This window comes from Ctenopharyngodon idella, chromosome 10, assembly GCF_019924925.1.
Source record: "Ctenopharyngodon idella isolate HZGC_01 chromosome 10, HZGC01, whole genome shotgun sequence".
Classification (NCBI taxonomy): Eukaryota; Metazoa; Chordata; class Actinopteri; order Cypriniformes; family Xenocyprididae; genus Ctenopharyngodon; species Ctenopharyngodon idella.
In genome coordinates this window covers 25,162,815-25,178,785 of record NC_067229.1, presented here as the reverse complement: position 1 = coordinate 25,178,785, position 15,971 = coordinate 25,162,815, and the positions used below count along the sequence as shown (strand labels likewise).

The window sequence follows — 15,971 nt, the reverse complement described above, 5'->3', positions numbered from 1 at the left end:
AGTTTTCCACCCGTTTGGTCACGCAGCTTCACATAAGACTGAAATTGTCAGCATTTAATGAGTAAATCATAGTTTGTGGTCCACTCTAAGAGGGCAGTAGTCACTGGGTTGTGTGAATGTAGGCTGGGAATTTATCAAAATGTACACTAGCTTTAGAACTGTTAAAATAGCATAAAATTTTTTTGTGGGTGGATGAATGAAATATTATTTACTTGAAAATAGATATGATCTGATTAAATTCCTAAATTCAAACATTTTGGACTAAATGGGCTAAATGATAAAAACTGTCAATATTAGACACATTTACACTTTTACAGTTTTTCTCGATTACTAACACACTATAACTGATTGATTTGACACAATTTCCCAAACCATTTATTCAATTCTCAAAACAAAGATACATTTCTCAAAACTATAAACACGTTTCACTTGTTTTCACACACATCCCAATTTTCTTAATGATTTCTGCAAAACTACACAAAAATGCCCTTATTTTACAGTGGTTTAACCATGTTCTCATTCAGAAAATACATAGTAGGCTATAATTAACTCAAGTGTCACTATGTAAACTCAAATAGCACACATTTATCCATCAGTAAACATTCAGTAGCAGAAATTATGACAAACCAGTCAGAATCTCGGGATAGGAGCACAGGTGATTGTGCTTTAGAAATTGTATCCTAGAATCATCGACAGGGTTTTATACTGCTTACGCATACAGAATAATTACAGCACACAGTAACAGTATTTTATATGAGAGAAATTTCACTATTCTGTGTCCAGTAAACTGTAGCACATGTACACCCTCAAATTTGTGATTGTCAAATTTATTTGTAGCTGTTTCACGTGCAGAACTGAGAGACGACTGCCTAAGAAAGGTAGAGAAAGTCTTTTGTCAGAAGACCAAGAAACTGCTATAGTATTGTATACTGTAATGAAATTTGGCTCAAGGTGCAGAGGATGGCAAATTTATTTCTTTATTTATGTATTACTGATCAGATTGTTTTTCACACTAAGAAAAATTTTTTTTGTTAAGAAATGATCACTGACAGGTTCTTTGGGGAACCGAAAATGGTTCTTCTTTGGCATCACTGCGAAAACCCCTTTTGGAACCTTTATTTTAAGAGTGTTTATAAAAATATCCTGACACATAGTGACATACAACATACCAGAACACACAACTATACAACATAATTTTAAACACCCTAAAGATTAATCACATACAATCGCTTCTGCTAATTTGCAAACCGTATTTTGTTTGGGAAATTCATTCCAAAATCTCACTTTCAAGACACTTCCCTCAACAAACAAGCAAGACCAAAAAGTTTCAGTATTATTGTGGCTCATGTTATAGTAACAGAGGTTTGATCTATGTCTTTTCCTAATGCAGCTGGTTTATAAATAACATTTTGCTTGGAGTCTTTTTTAAACCTGTGGAAAGACAGAGAGAGAAGCATTTTTTTTTTACTGCTTTCCAAAAAGCAGAGAGCAGTAAAGGTTACAAACAAAAACTGTCTTAAATGAAGTGGTGATGAATCAGAGATGGGCATGAACATACTTTGAGTACTTCTTCTGCTGCCGATATGTGTACATGGAGAACACCAGAAATGTGATGGCGAAGAGAATGCCAAACGTAATGGCCAGAATGTGCCCTGTGAACAAAACACAACTTGCGTAATGATCAAAATGAAATAGGTAACATCAACACAAGAAACATCTTCTGATATAAATGGTGTCTCCAGTTGACTCGCAGTTTATATTACACAGTAAACTAAATGGTAGATTCTTACATTCGCCTCCACTAGTTTTCACTACGTTGTTGTCTTGTGTTTCAGGCTCTGGATCTTCTCTGGGTTCTATGAAAAACAACACAAAATTGACTTACACTGATATATGGTAATTATGCATGATATGTGTTACTTAACAGAATCAACTATCAGCCAAATCCAACACAATGTATGTTGATACAAACAGGATCATGATTTCTTATCTACAAAGTATTTAGACCATTATACTAAACCTACAGGTCTAGTCACATTTATTTCTAGATCACTTTATACAATTAAGATTGGTTCAAAGCAGCTTCAATGTAATAAACAGATAAGTGTCATTATTCAGCTCATTTTAGTTCAATGTTGATTCGATTCAGTTCAATAACAGTGTTGATGTTGCATAGTTAGTGTCATTTTCCAGCTCAATTCAATTCAATTCAAATTTTGTTCTCATCTGATAGTGTCAGTGATGTTAAATCGATAGCATTACTGAATATTTTCTTGAAATAATATTAAACCAAGTGGCATCTAGATGTTTGTTGGGTTTAAAAAGATACAACGCTAGAGCCACTTTATATTAGGAGTTTTTAACTACTTGTGTACATACATTGCACATAAATTCAAAGTATCTGCATGTAATCACATTTAATTACACTACTGAACGAACCCAAACTCCACCCTATTCCAGCGCCAATAACAGCAAAAACTGAATCCGCCAAGAGTTTTGCAGAGTTCAATCTTAATGTTATGAAGCAAAAAAAAAAAAAAAAATAACGATTTTATTCAACAATATCTAGTGATGGGTGATTTCAAAACACTGCTTCATGAAGCTTCGAAGCTTTACGAATCTTTTGTTTCAAATCAGTGGTTCGGAGCGCATATCAAACTGCCAAAGTCACGTGATTTCAGTAAACGAGGCTTCGTTATGTCATAAGTGTTTCGAAATTTCAATGGTTCACTACTGGGGGGCGTGACTTTGGCAGTTTGATACATGCTTTCGTAAAGATACGTAAAGCTTCGAAGCTTCATTAAGCAGTGTTTTGAAATTTGCCCATCACTAGATATAGCTGAATAAAGTCGTTATTTTGGTTTTTTGGCACACAAAAAGTATTCTTGTCACTTCATAACATTAAGGTTGAACCACTGTAGTCACATGAACTGTTTTAAATATGTCTTTAGTACCTTTCTGAGCATTGAAAATGTTAATTGTCTTGCTGTCAATGGAGGCCTCACTGAGCCATCAGATTTTATGAAAAATATCTTAATTTGTGTTCCGAAGATGAACGAAGGTCTAATGGGTGTGGAACGACATGAGAGTGAGTAATTAATGACAGATTTTTCATTTTTGGGTGAACTAACCCTTTAAGAACTTGTCTGACTAACTAGCAATTAGTTAGGGCTAATCAGTCTTACTTTTCGGATTCAAATTAGACCAATCTACCTTTTTATGCAACACAGGTCTAAAAGAGACCTAATATACATTATACATACTTCCCATAGTGGATACTGTGTGGAAAGATGCCAGCACTTTTCTCCCATGCAGAAGTTGTGGTGCTCTGAAGTTTTTGGACAGAAGCTTGTTGTGTTCGGTTTTCAACGTGTCCTCCAATGCCGCTAGCTAACAGAAGAAAGAACAAGAACGCAGTGATTTGGGTGTTATCAACAAAAGCAATAAATGTCATGATGCTCTTTTGTGCATTTCTCACAAGGTTCAAGAGGAGGTTATGAGAACAGCCTGACCTGTCTTCTTGAAACTCTAATCGAGTCATTGAACAGAGTCCAGCTGACCGTCTGAAAACATGGAGGGGTCGTCAGGGACCCATTGTACCTATAAAACCTCTCCAGGCTGTTTGGCAGAAGATGGCGCACATTAAAACCAGGAATCTCAGTGTTTGACTCTGACAAAAAGACCATTAGATCAGATTAGATGATAGTCCATCTCCACTTGGTTCAGAAACATCAGTAATGCTTTTCTTTGTTTACAGATATTAAGGCATCTTCACACAGTCAAGTTAAGGCTGCTCTGTCTGCTCAGAATTCAGTGTAAAGATGCAATGCCACATAAAAGCCAAACTAAATTATCCCTACTCTGACCCACTTCAGCTCCTAGTGTCAAAGAATACAGCTGTAATTTAAGTGTAATTTATGCCACCTCTGAGGAGCATTAAACAGTCCACCTAAATGTCACTTCAGAAGTGCTTCTGTGCCACCTTTTCAGTTAATTCAATAAATTTGGCATTAGTTCCAGTTTCTTACCCTCTATGCTGATGTCTGATAAAGCAGACAAGATCTTTTCATAGTTGTCATTTTCATGCAGGCCAATCTGTTGAGGAAAAAGTCAAAAGAAAATACTAACAAACGTATTGCAAATACTTTAATGGTATTGATCAAATCACATTCTGCTGCTTGGAAAACTTTACTGTAGCCAGAAAGGTTTTAGTCAAAAGACTTACACCTATGAATCCTCCTAACACTGCCAATCCATCAGCTTTACTAGCAGCCTCAGTGAGATTTGCATATTTGGAGTTATAATGAACCACGTGGATCTGGGGAAATTAGGAAATTGTCGTAACATAACATTATGCAATATGTCACACATTATATGCAATGTTTGTAATCACTTTTGACTAGGAAAGAAAGAATCTGCAGACTTTTCCCGTGTTGCTTTTTAGGGGGAAATTAACTTAATCATGGAATCATTTGTTAAAGAAAGCTGAGATATAGGGGAGACTGGGGATGTGGAAACCCTTTTAGAATTAACATCTGAAAGTCAGTGTTTTTTGTTTTTGCACTATGTATCTCCAACTTTATCTTAAAAAATTTAAACTCCAAGCAAAAGAATGCATTTGTTACAGCTGCCTGCTAGAGGTGAGTACTGCAACAGTAAGTATGGTGGTTTGTAAAACTATAGAAAATATGGAATTCAGTTTAAATTTTGTACATGCATTTCATTTACACAAATCTGCTTCAACCCCTTTGCCTTATTCTACCACATTTAATTTTATTTCAAAAATGTAATGAAATGGAAAACAATATTCGTAAAAAATATTGAACAAATACACACATAGGCTACATAAAACACTTTCTATCAATAATAATAAAAAACCCAACATAATAATCAGTGGGAGATGTGTAGAATTTTGTGAATGACAGGTGATCCAGTTCTGCTGAAATCTGAAGAGCTGCCGAGTTCCAACACAATCTCATGGCAATTCATAACTATTTTACATTTTGGTGAACTGATGGCTAATTCATATGGATTCATCATCCTGTTTGCACTTTTTTATCTGCTTACGGCCCATTGATGGTAATGTTTAGGGGTGCAGCTTCATACTTACTTTTTTGGGGGGGGACACATTTTCATATGAATCACATTGTATGAATTCATGAGATATCTCCAACTCGTTCAATAGTTATGGTTTCTCATGAGATTGGTTTGGAAATTCCATACAGAAAACAATTAATGCCATGACATTTGCTCTTATCTGTTGCCTGATAGCCTCTTTCACACATTAAAACCACTATTTTGCCGTAAAATGGCTGGATTGCCTTTTCTGGTAAATGTACCACATCTGCTGTTCACACAAGCAGCAACTTTCTGTCGTTTTAGTGATACCATTCACACAGCAGCATGAACATTCTGGCTTAACTCTGTGATGTCAATAATCGGCAGAAGATATCTTCACACACCTAGATGAGCAGAACACTTCAGTTTCACTTGCTGTTCAATCTGCCAACATTTTTCAGCTTCTGAATCACAGGCATTGCTGTAAACAGCAATAGCGTCATCTCGATAAGAACTTTATGATTGGCCCAAAGTCAGTGTGTTTCTTTGGCACATCCTGATCGCATAAGTACTCCAACTGGTAATCCTACAGCTTTGTTCACACAAAGCATTAAACTGATAATTGACCAGAGGTTGCCAGAAGTGATTTACCAGTATTATTTTTCAGTATGTCTACATTTCGCAATATGATCTTGAAACGATAAAGGGTCATTGTAATTTTCCGAAAAGGCTGGATGTGTGAAAGCGGCTATTGTTTTATAGAGACCATTAAACGCCATGTTTCCTTTATCACTGCTCACCTCGGCAGGGTAATGTACGTTATCTATGGTGTGCTCTGAACCAGGGACTTCTGTAGTTCCCCAGTGAAAGTGAAGCTGGGCCGCGACATAAACATGATCAAATCCCCTCATGATACGCATGCTGCTCGGCAGGCTCAGTTGTACTGACAGAAGAACATAAAAAGCATGCATTTTAGATTCATTAAAACCAACATATGGCAGCAAAATAGTGGACTTTTCAGACCAAAAATTCAAACAAATCAGAAGAATAGTCTGTTTCAGCCAAGAGCAAAAGCGCTTAACAGTTAAAAGCAAACAAAAACATATTCACATCAGCACAACAAATGTTGCATGAAAATGATCAGCTAAGAGGCAGAAGACACAGAGCACATTTAAAATGAACATTAAGGGATAGTTCTCCACAAAATGAAAATTCAGTCACTATTTACTCACTCTATGTTATTCTAAATCCATATGACAATCTTCCTTTTTTGGAACACAAAATTAAATTAAAATGATTTTTAGTATAAAACTGGCAACAAGTCACAAAACTGGAAGTGACAAGGGAAAACAAAGCAACATGAATAAAAGCAGGAAACAGTAAAGTACTGGCATAATATATTGCTAAGAACTCGAGTACTCGAGTAATTCTTTATGAGTGAATTTATTATGACTAAATCATTCATTCAACAAATTTGATCAACACTGATACAGGAATGAAACATGTGACTGCCTTTATGAATAAGTCATTGAATCATTCACTCAACTGTAACAATTTTTGCTTTGACTTAATTTTTTGGTGAAGCAAAAATACACAAAGTAACTGGCAATATTGCGTTTAAAATTTAGGTTACTTAATATAAACTTCTTGTTTGTTGCAGTAACTTACTTATATCACACTGTTTCATTATTTTAATGTTTGTTCCACAAGAGATATTTAACAAAAAAATGAGACCTGTGACAAATAACAATGGTCTCCCCAAAATGCTCTCGCCAAAATACACAAAACTGGAATTTTGCCATCTTTTTAATTCATAGATGATAACACTGGAGAAGTCATTGATATATTGGCCCTTTCTCAAATGGCACACTTCAAGTGCACTTTTGGTCTTGTGGACTTACAATGGTCGCTGCGTGCGCATGTCCATTGAGTCCACGAGACTGTATGGTGTCCCATTCATCATTTTAGCTTTCAGAAGGGTGCCCCCTTTGCGGCCGCTATGCGCCCTCAATGCACGCTTCTGCTGAGCCCACAAGTCTGCAAGCTATGCAGAGGACTTCTACCCGGCAGCCAAAGCGATATTACGTCATGAAAGTGCGGACTCAGAGGAAGACCGTGAGGGTTTAGGGTGCCATTTGGGATAGGGCCTTAGATAGCTGAACTAAAAATGTCCCTGTTTTTCATTCCAGAGATTTAGTGTTCTAGTGTGAATAGATCCACTTGTGACATTTGATCGTGCTGAAAATCTTGTGTTTGATGTAAAGGGGCCTTGACTTACACGTGTGTCCATTGTTGATGAGTTTAAGAGTGGGTGAGCCGGTGAGATCATATCCCTCCAGTTTAATCGAAGGAAGTCTGGAGTCATAGAAAACCTTATGAGTGTTTATGTCGATTGGAGACTGTGACTTTCCACTGCAGTGTTCAAATGCAGATGACCATGCGTCCTGATCTGAGACAATGAAAATCATTAACATACAACAGCCTTAACGATATCGTGTTATTTAAAAGTTCATAACCTGATGACAAATAGCAGTATTCTTAAAATGTGTTGGACTAAATATAAAAAAAAGCACTAGTAATATAGATAAAGCTTCAGGGCACTGTTGCATTTCATTTCATGAATTGCTAAGACTATTGGCAACTTTTAAAAAAAAAAATGGTCATATGCTTGTGTCATTCAAGCAAGTGAGCATTTGTTACGTAACTTGTGTATGCAGGAAGAAGAAGGCAGAAGGTACAATCCAATAAACAGTTTAATAGTAAACTCAGGCAAGGGAAAAAACACAACATTACATAACAGAGATCGGGCAACAACTGAAAGCCAGGGTACAACTTAAATAGGAAACAGAAACGAGACTAATTGAACAAACACAGCTGGAAATCAATTAATCATAATTAAGGTGACCATGACAACTAAGGAGTAGTGAGAACTGAACAAAGGAACAAGGGAACCAATGAAAATCAAACAGACACGTAACATTTATGGAATTATAATTAAGGTTCTCGTTCAGTTAGTTCAATACATTGACTATGGGATATTGCTCTTTCATTTGCTTTGTGAGGGATACAGGTGGGTGATATAATAATAATAATAATAATAATAATAATAATAAACATAGCTATAACAAACAAGCAGATAATAAATTTCACAATTAAAATGCTTATCATTCACTCTAGGGAATAAAGTGGCATAATGCTACCATACTAAATCCTGTTATGTTCAACAAATTGAATCACTGATAAATAACTGAAAGTGACAAGGGAAAACAAAGAAACATGAATAAAAGCAGCAAACAGTAAAGTATTATCATAATATATTGCTAAGAACTCGAGTACCACAAGTTTAACATTAACACCTTGCTTAAGTGCCTACATTCAACAGGAACACAAAAAAGAATTAACTGAAAAGATTTGGTGTGCTTATTGTTTTGGTGGAAACATATTATCAAAAGACATACGGGTTACCGTGTTTCTGACACTGAAAACATAAACCACAAGTTTAACATTAACACCTTGCTTAAGTGCTTACATTCAACAGGGACGCAGAAAAGAATTAACTGAAAAGCTTTGGTGTGCTTATTGTTTTGGTTATCAAAAGACATATGGGTTACCGTGTTTCTGACACTGAAAACATAAGTATGCAATAAAGTCATGCAGAGTAAAAATTACTGCAATTAATCTTCAAACTACCTAAACTAATCTTTATGGAGAAAAAAAAAAAACCTATTAGGTTGTCACTTGTATTATCTTATTTTTGCTTAGGCTATATAACAGAATTTATTTGTGCTATATATGTATGTACCCAGAGCTCCTGGAAACCACAACCAATTTCTTGTGTGTTTGCGCACTTGGCGAATAAAGCTCATTCTGATTATTTTTAAGATATTTTGGTGTTAATTAATAAGGTGGTATTAATATTAATAATTAATTATTAGTATTAATAAGAGGTGATAATTAATAATTATAATAATTAATAATAATAATTCCTTACACTTATATAGCGCTTTTCTGGGTACTCAAAGCACTTTACATATAGAAAGGGGGAAATAAGATGTGTTGTGTTTTTATGTAGGCTATAGTTCCTATTAAATCATTTAATTTTATTTATACATTATAAATAAATTTTATTTTCATGATGTCGCCTATAGCGCACAAACCCACAAGATGTTTGTCAGGTTCGTTTGAAAACATGAGCCTTAATTATTCAGTGTGGCATGAGCTGGTGGGAGACTTGGGGCCTCATTTATAAAGCGTGCGTACGCTCATATTTATAAAAACGGTCTTTGACGTGGAAAAGTGCTTAGCCCCACGTCAGGGTCTGAGCAGAGTACGCACTTTTCATTGTCAGATTACAGCAGGTTTTTGGAAATCTAAGCTATTCCTGCAGCTCGCCAAGGATTTGGACGATGACTGGTGATGTTTTGAGACTGTCCTCCGAAAAAGGTCGTTTTTCAAGCACCTTATTACGACCTATATTTACTTTTTAAAGTCATGCGCCCTCTAGTGGGCGTAAAAATAATGACAGTGTCGTGTTACGTCTGCCATCATGACATGACGTATGACTGTCGTTACCAATCAAAATGCGTGTTCATTTAAATGCAATGTGTGAAGTTTTTACACCATTTCTCCTATTTTTATTTAGCATAACTATTTATTTTTTTTATTAACGACAACACCCACCCCACCCCTAAAACTACCCTTAGTGATTTAGTGCATAACACACTTCATGAGCACATGCGTTCCCTGGGATCGAACCCACGATCACATGATCACATGATTGAATAGTGTTATTCATATTTAACGGCTCTGGTGTTATTGCAATGCTCTGCCAATTGAGCTATGCGAAACCTGAAATATGACGCAGATAAAAGGGAACAACGCATTAAAATGAAAGTGTCCTGTTGTCGAGAGGGGCGCAACTTTAGCAAACGTTCCTATGGGTCGTATTTCATGAATTAAAATGAAAGTGTCCTGTTGTCGATAGGGGCGCCACTTTAGTAAACTATCCTATGGGTCGTATTTCAGGGAAGTGACATTAAATGACCTATATGGTCGTATTGGTTGGAGAACATGTTGTTTTATATGTAAATGACATTAATTAGGTGTCGTTTAAAACACGGAGAACTGAAATTATTCAGCTGCGGCGCAAGTTCAAGATCATTTGCGATTTATAGATTTCACATCTGAAAGAAAGGCGCACGCTCGTTTTCTGTGTGTACGTTCATTCTATGCATCACAAGTCCGCACATCTGAGAAATGATCGTAAGATCAAATTTTGGACGGTTTCTGCGCAACATTTTATAAACGAGGCCTAATGTCTTTTTCTCTCATCCAGTCTCTCAAAATAAGAACACATATAAACAAATGGCAGTGCAACATGAGTGACACAATTTAGGTTTAGAGTGAACAGCAGTGGTGGCTGCTAATAGCATGAAGTGACATCAAAATAATGAATGACCAGCTTAGATCCAGGTTCAAGTAAATGCACCTTACTAGTAGTATGATTCCATGTTGACCTGATTTGATTGCAAATGGGATTGTAATCTGTAAATCTAATTACATTGTTCATTTGTTATGAAATAAATCGTAGTCTAATCTACTCTTTTATCTAATTAAACAATGCTACACAATTTCTAAACCAAATCATATAAATTACGATTCTCTTCACTCACAGTATAATATATTACAGTGTTACTAAGTCATGACTCATGAAAGCAGTGTAGGCTAACTAGTAAGACTGTCTGCTAGTAAGTAAGTTAGAAATTCAGCTTGATACAAAACTGTAAGGAAAACTCTTAAAAAGTCGGTAGTGGGTAGTTGTAGTATATATTTACCATGGTAACCCCAGTGGTGCTGATGAGAAGAACCTGTAAAGAATGGAAAGAGATTATGTCAGGAAAGAAAGATATTCTTGAAAAGCTTAACTCTTAAAAATGGGGGGTTGGTGGCTAGTTTGTCCAAAAAAGAGACCAAACTACCCACCAAATGCGCATATATATATATATATATATATATATATATTGCTGGTATGATTAGTAATTGTTTTTGCACATATTTTTCATCATTGAAAATAGTTCATAGTAGCACTACTATACTACATATCACTACTATATATATCAAATATGTTAAATTTATAGTGTATACATGCTAAATTTGAACTTCCTTGATCAGGGTTACAGAGTTATAATGCTTTTAAGTTACAGTGTCGACTGTTGGTAGGATTTGTTTTAATTAGGTGTCGTCAAAATATCCATTAATATGTTTACATGTACCAAGTTTAACCCTGTAAAGCCTGACATATAAAATAATAGATGTATGGATAAATAGGAAAACCTCAGTTGCTTCAGTTCAGTAAATATCCATCTTGTAATATTACTAACAATATAAAAGTTATTGTTATGTTTACTTAAAAAAAAAAAAAAAAAATCAGTAAAGATTTCACATTAAACAGACACATGAACCACTAGCTGAAGGTGGACGTTTGTACAATTACTGAAAGACTTTTACTTGCTAAAAAAGTCTAAACTATCAATCAGATGACAGAAGGCATGTAGTAGATTAAGTAAAACAGGCTTTTCAGCAAAGTTTTGATCATGTTGATCATTTAGAGGCCTTAGAGACCTTATTTAGAGACACCCAAACATTGGCTTATGCCTTAGAAAATATTTGACAAATCTGTTTGTGAAATAAGGCTCCATCCTAATAAGTCTGGTCACTACAAATGAATTAAGAAGGCTACGAAGAACAAGCTTTGCTGCTTTTTTCCCTAATGACTTGGTGTTTCCAAGCCTTCAACAAACTTTTAGCATGTACATAATGTTATGAATACTACTAAAAATATCAGCTATTACTACACTAGTAGTAACTAGTCCTAATAACAATTATTTTAGTCCTTCCAGAGCAATCCAGGCACAGGTAGAAGACAAAAAACTGTGAGAACAGGTTTGGTCATTCTGAGTGAATGAGCTGGCTTGAGAAAGACAGTATCTTTTGCTTATTCATACACATCAGCACACTCACACAATCCCTCCTTCATTCAGCTCAGTCAATGTGAGTATTATGTGCTCCAGTACAGACTCCTGGCAGATTTCTGCACTCACTGCTCACATCAGCACTAATGCTAAAATGACCAGTGAACCTGCTACACATAAAACACAATAATTCAAAGCTCAGGCCACACTGCAGAGCATTTCAACAATCAGATGCTCTTTTGGCCAAATACAGAGGTGTCAAGCACTGGAGGCTAAGAAAAGAAACAGCTGACCATGTTTCACTGCTTGAGGTCATAACATGATTTAGTATGAAAGATTGCTCATCAGATCATCATAGTTTAGTTGCTCAAGAGTTTAAGTCATATTGATGACTTTATGTGAAGTATTTTTTGTGGTTTATGTGCAGTATTCTCCTGTGAGTTTTACGTAAGGGCAAATCCATGGCTATTTGTACATTAAATGCACAACGTCAAGACTAAGACCCAACCAATGTGATGGTGATCTTCAGAACAATATCACTCTCGCTTTGCATGAAATCTCTTTATTGCCCATATTTGCCAAGTCATTCATTTTGAAACACATTAAAGTCACCATGAATTCAAAATGGACAACTCCTATATTTATGGAATATTGCAGTATTTTTTTAAATAAATTATTTATTGATGCACATCATTTTTTTTATTCATGTGCCTCATAATCTTGTAATCATAATCTCTTGCAGCGACATCTCTTCTCTTCTCTGATGACGAGGGCGGGGCAACTTGTCACTCACATGAGATCCACCAATAGCAAACCACAACCATCCAATCAATTCCCCATGGACAAAATCAAGCCTGACATTGTTCCAGAAGCAGTTTCACCTGGATATACATCACAAAAAAAAAAAAGAAAAAAAAAAAGACTAGTGTCTGTTTCACGAGATTTGATACAATTCAGGCACCAACTTTGTCTCTATACGGAGTTCTAGATGTTGCAGCTGTGCTTCTACAACTGTGGCATATTGCTTTTTGGAAATCTGAGTTTGTAATTGTGATTTTTTTTTATTTAAGTTCTTTACTGGCATCTCCGTTTGTTTGTTTTTTTCTTTTTCCATTTCCAATATGTACCATTTTCTGTATTCTGAATTTTCAGTTTTATGTGTTATTTGTACAGATGACTTAATTCCTGGCCAACTTCTGAAACACTGACGCAGATTTAATACGGTGGAGATTTCATTCATGTGACCAGACATTCTTTCTCATGCACACGTTTATGCATACTTACACTTACAGAGATTATCCAGCAGTTCAGAACAGTTAGCCAGTCAGATCATTCCATATTAGCTTCCACTTTTGCACAGGATCAAACACAAAAATTTTCCTACTTTTTTTTTATTTTTCTAATTTCTCAGGTTTGTGTCAGAATGTCTCTATGGGAACCAATGACATCATGCGAAGGGTGAGTTGGAGATGCTGGTACACTCTGAGCGGCACGTAGACCAAACGCTCTCCAACCACAAAAAAACCACAAACAGCTCATGAGCAACATCATCCAGGAATATGTGATGAATGTCTTACATTGACACTCACGAAACTCACAGCAAGAAAGGTTAGTTTTAAGAATTTCAAGGGAGATTTATCTCTTCATTACTGCTAACTGCATCTTTGTTTTTATGGAGGAATTTAAATGTTTGAATGTTCTGTATCAATGTGATCATGGAGGAAGGACTTTTGCTAAACTATCTTTTTATTTTCATTCACTCATTATCAATGACATTTTGTTTTATGAACTATTTCACAATAAGCTAAACATTAACTAGCAAAATACTATAGTAAATACACACCTTTGCCTTGATGATCACCAGGTTAACAAAGCAATAAAGATCTTAGCAGCTTAAGAAACAGCTTAAGAAAATATTGAACAACATATAGATTTTATGTTCATGCTTGTGTTTAGGTGATAATTACTTGTGTAGGTGAAATTTTATATCACTCTATGTCCTGGAATGCACCTGTTGAGTTAAAATCAGAGAGCAGTGGATGAAAGCCAGTAACCACCCAAAGTCAACAGTCATATTGAAATCTATTGCACACAGTTTTTGCTAATTTTGCATAATTCACTTTTATATTAATTGCTCAATAATAATTGCTACTTCTATGGCTTCGTATGACATGATTTTTCTGTGATGAATTTGACTGTGACTATTTGATTACACTTTAAATTATTTACATATTAAAATATTTATATCAACTTTTTTTTTTTTTTTTTTTTTTTTTTTTAGCTCTACTAGAGTTTTTATTTGCTTCCCTGACATTTCAATAAAGACTGCAAAACTAAAAAGCTGGAGAAAGCCAGGAAAACAAACAAACTAACACTTAGAGCAGCAGAGTTTTGTTTGGATTATTCACAACACACAATTACACTGATGGATGCATAGCTGATTTTAAGCTCACATGCAGATTTACTCGCCTTTACTGTGTTCGTCATCCCTCTCGCTGCTCCCATCTTCCTCAGAGGAGGATGAAGATGCCACGACAAGCACCTGAAGATGTAGGATAAGGAACATATGCAGCAGCATGATAACTTCTGCAGCTCACAGGTAACTCGCTTTTGTTAGGTCCTTTCTCATTCACACACAGAACCAATCTCAGCCTGTGCTGTAGTGACTCAGGAGACTGGGACTGGGGCCGGGCTTCACAGGATAAACCAATCACAATGCTCAAGCTGCTCAAGGTGCTAGGACATCTCTCTCTCTCTCTCTCTCTCTCTCTCTCTCTCTCTCAGAGTTAGAGTGTAACCAAATCTCTCACTCTCCCATAAACTACATCTCTCCCTACTTCCTTGATCAAAGTTCAGTAATGAGCTACAAACTGAGTAGCTAATTCTTTTAAAGCACAGATGCGGCTCCATTTCAGACTTAATTTACTCTAAAATGTAGTCCTGAAATTTGCAGTCTAAAGTTTAATGGCACAAGTATTTAAAACTTAAAATGTTTTTTTTTTTTTTTTTTATTAATAAGGTACTCATTTTTTATTGGAATCTATTACTGTTATTGTTTTTTGTGCTTTTTTCAATACCTTTTTCAAACTCTTTCACACTGTTGTCTTTTACTTTTACAACATGCAGATGACACTTGGATGTTTCTTATATTTTGTTAAAGAAACCAGATTTTTTTTTTTTTTTTAATACATCAACGATATATTTTGTGATATGCTTCAGTTTGCTTTGCTGTATTTGTCTTTTCACATAGTGGAAGCCCAACATCCAAAAAAAAAAAAAAAAAAAAAAAAAATTATTGGGTAACACTTTATTTAGATTGTCCACTTTGGACATTCTACTGACTATAAGTAACTTTGCAACATGTCAACTTATTCTACTAACCCTAACAGTCTAGTAAAGCACAGACAGAGTTATGGTGCGTTCACGCCATATTTTAATTACTGTATCTACGAGATTCTGGCTCGTAAAAAGCGTTCACGTCCTCATAGAGCTCGTAATTACAGCTTGAAAGCTGGGAGTTTTCTGAAAGCTCCCACGTGTACCACGTGGCCGCTGAACCATCTGACCGCTGTATTTTCATTTAGGCGTTGATAGTGGTGCCGTAGAAACGCATAATTCCCAGTCAAAGGACGTGAATAGCTCCGAATACAACGTCACGTGTTGTCATCTCAAGATGGCGTGAACGCAGCATTAGTTGGCATGTAGTTACAAAGAATGTCTAATGTGGACAATCAAAATAAATTGTAACTAGTTATTGCACTGGATTTCATTTAGGTGTAAAACCAATGCCAAACAGGAGCAGCCAGAGGGAAAAAGAGAAATTTCATTTTCCCAAAAGAGGGACCTTTTTCTCCTCTTTTCTTCTCTTCTAATCAGTAGCATGAAGAGCATTAAACAGGTAATACTGCAATGAGCCTATACTTCTAAACCCTATTAACATCG

At 35.7% G+C, this 15,971-nt stretch overlaps 1 protein-coding gene across 1 annotated transcript; it reads right to left on the bottom strand.

Moving 5' to 3' along the window:
• Window positions 1-348: 348 nt before the first annotated feature.
• On the bottom strand, window positions 349-14,739 carry ca9 (carbonic anhydrase IX). The gene is made up of 11 exons (XM_051910964.1): window positions 14,499-14,739; window positions 10,893-10,925; window positions 7,337-7,507; window positions 5,859-6,001; window positions 4,226-4,318; window positions 4,029-4,095; window positions 3,513-3,670; window positions 3,264-3,390; window positions 1,791-1,856; window positions 1,559-1,652; window positions 349-1,431 (listed from the first exon to the last, which is right to left on the bottom strand). Exons 1-11 carry the CDS (start codon window positions 14,605-14,607, stop codon window positions 1,344-1,346), a joined length of 1,149 nt encoding a protein of 382 aa, XP_051766924.1. The 5' UTR covers window positions 14,608-14,739; the 3' UTR covers window positions 349-1,343.
• Window positions 14,740-15,971: the final 1,232 nt, after the last annotated feature.

Bases quoted from the DNA above. Each gene is read 5' to 3' on its own strand.
- ca9 (XM_051910964.1), bottom strand. From the start codon at position 14,607: ATGCTGCTGCATATGTTCCTTATCCTACATCTTCAGGTGCTTGTCGTG. The intron at 3,671-4,028 runs GTAAGAAACTGG...TCTTTTTGTCAG, and splicing joins ATCAGACATCAGCATAGAGG to AGTCAAACACTGAGATTCCT. The intron at 1,432-1,558 runs GTATGTTCATGC...GTCTTTCCACAG, and splicing joins CAGCAGAAGAAGTACTCAAA to GTTTAAAAAAGACTCCAAGC.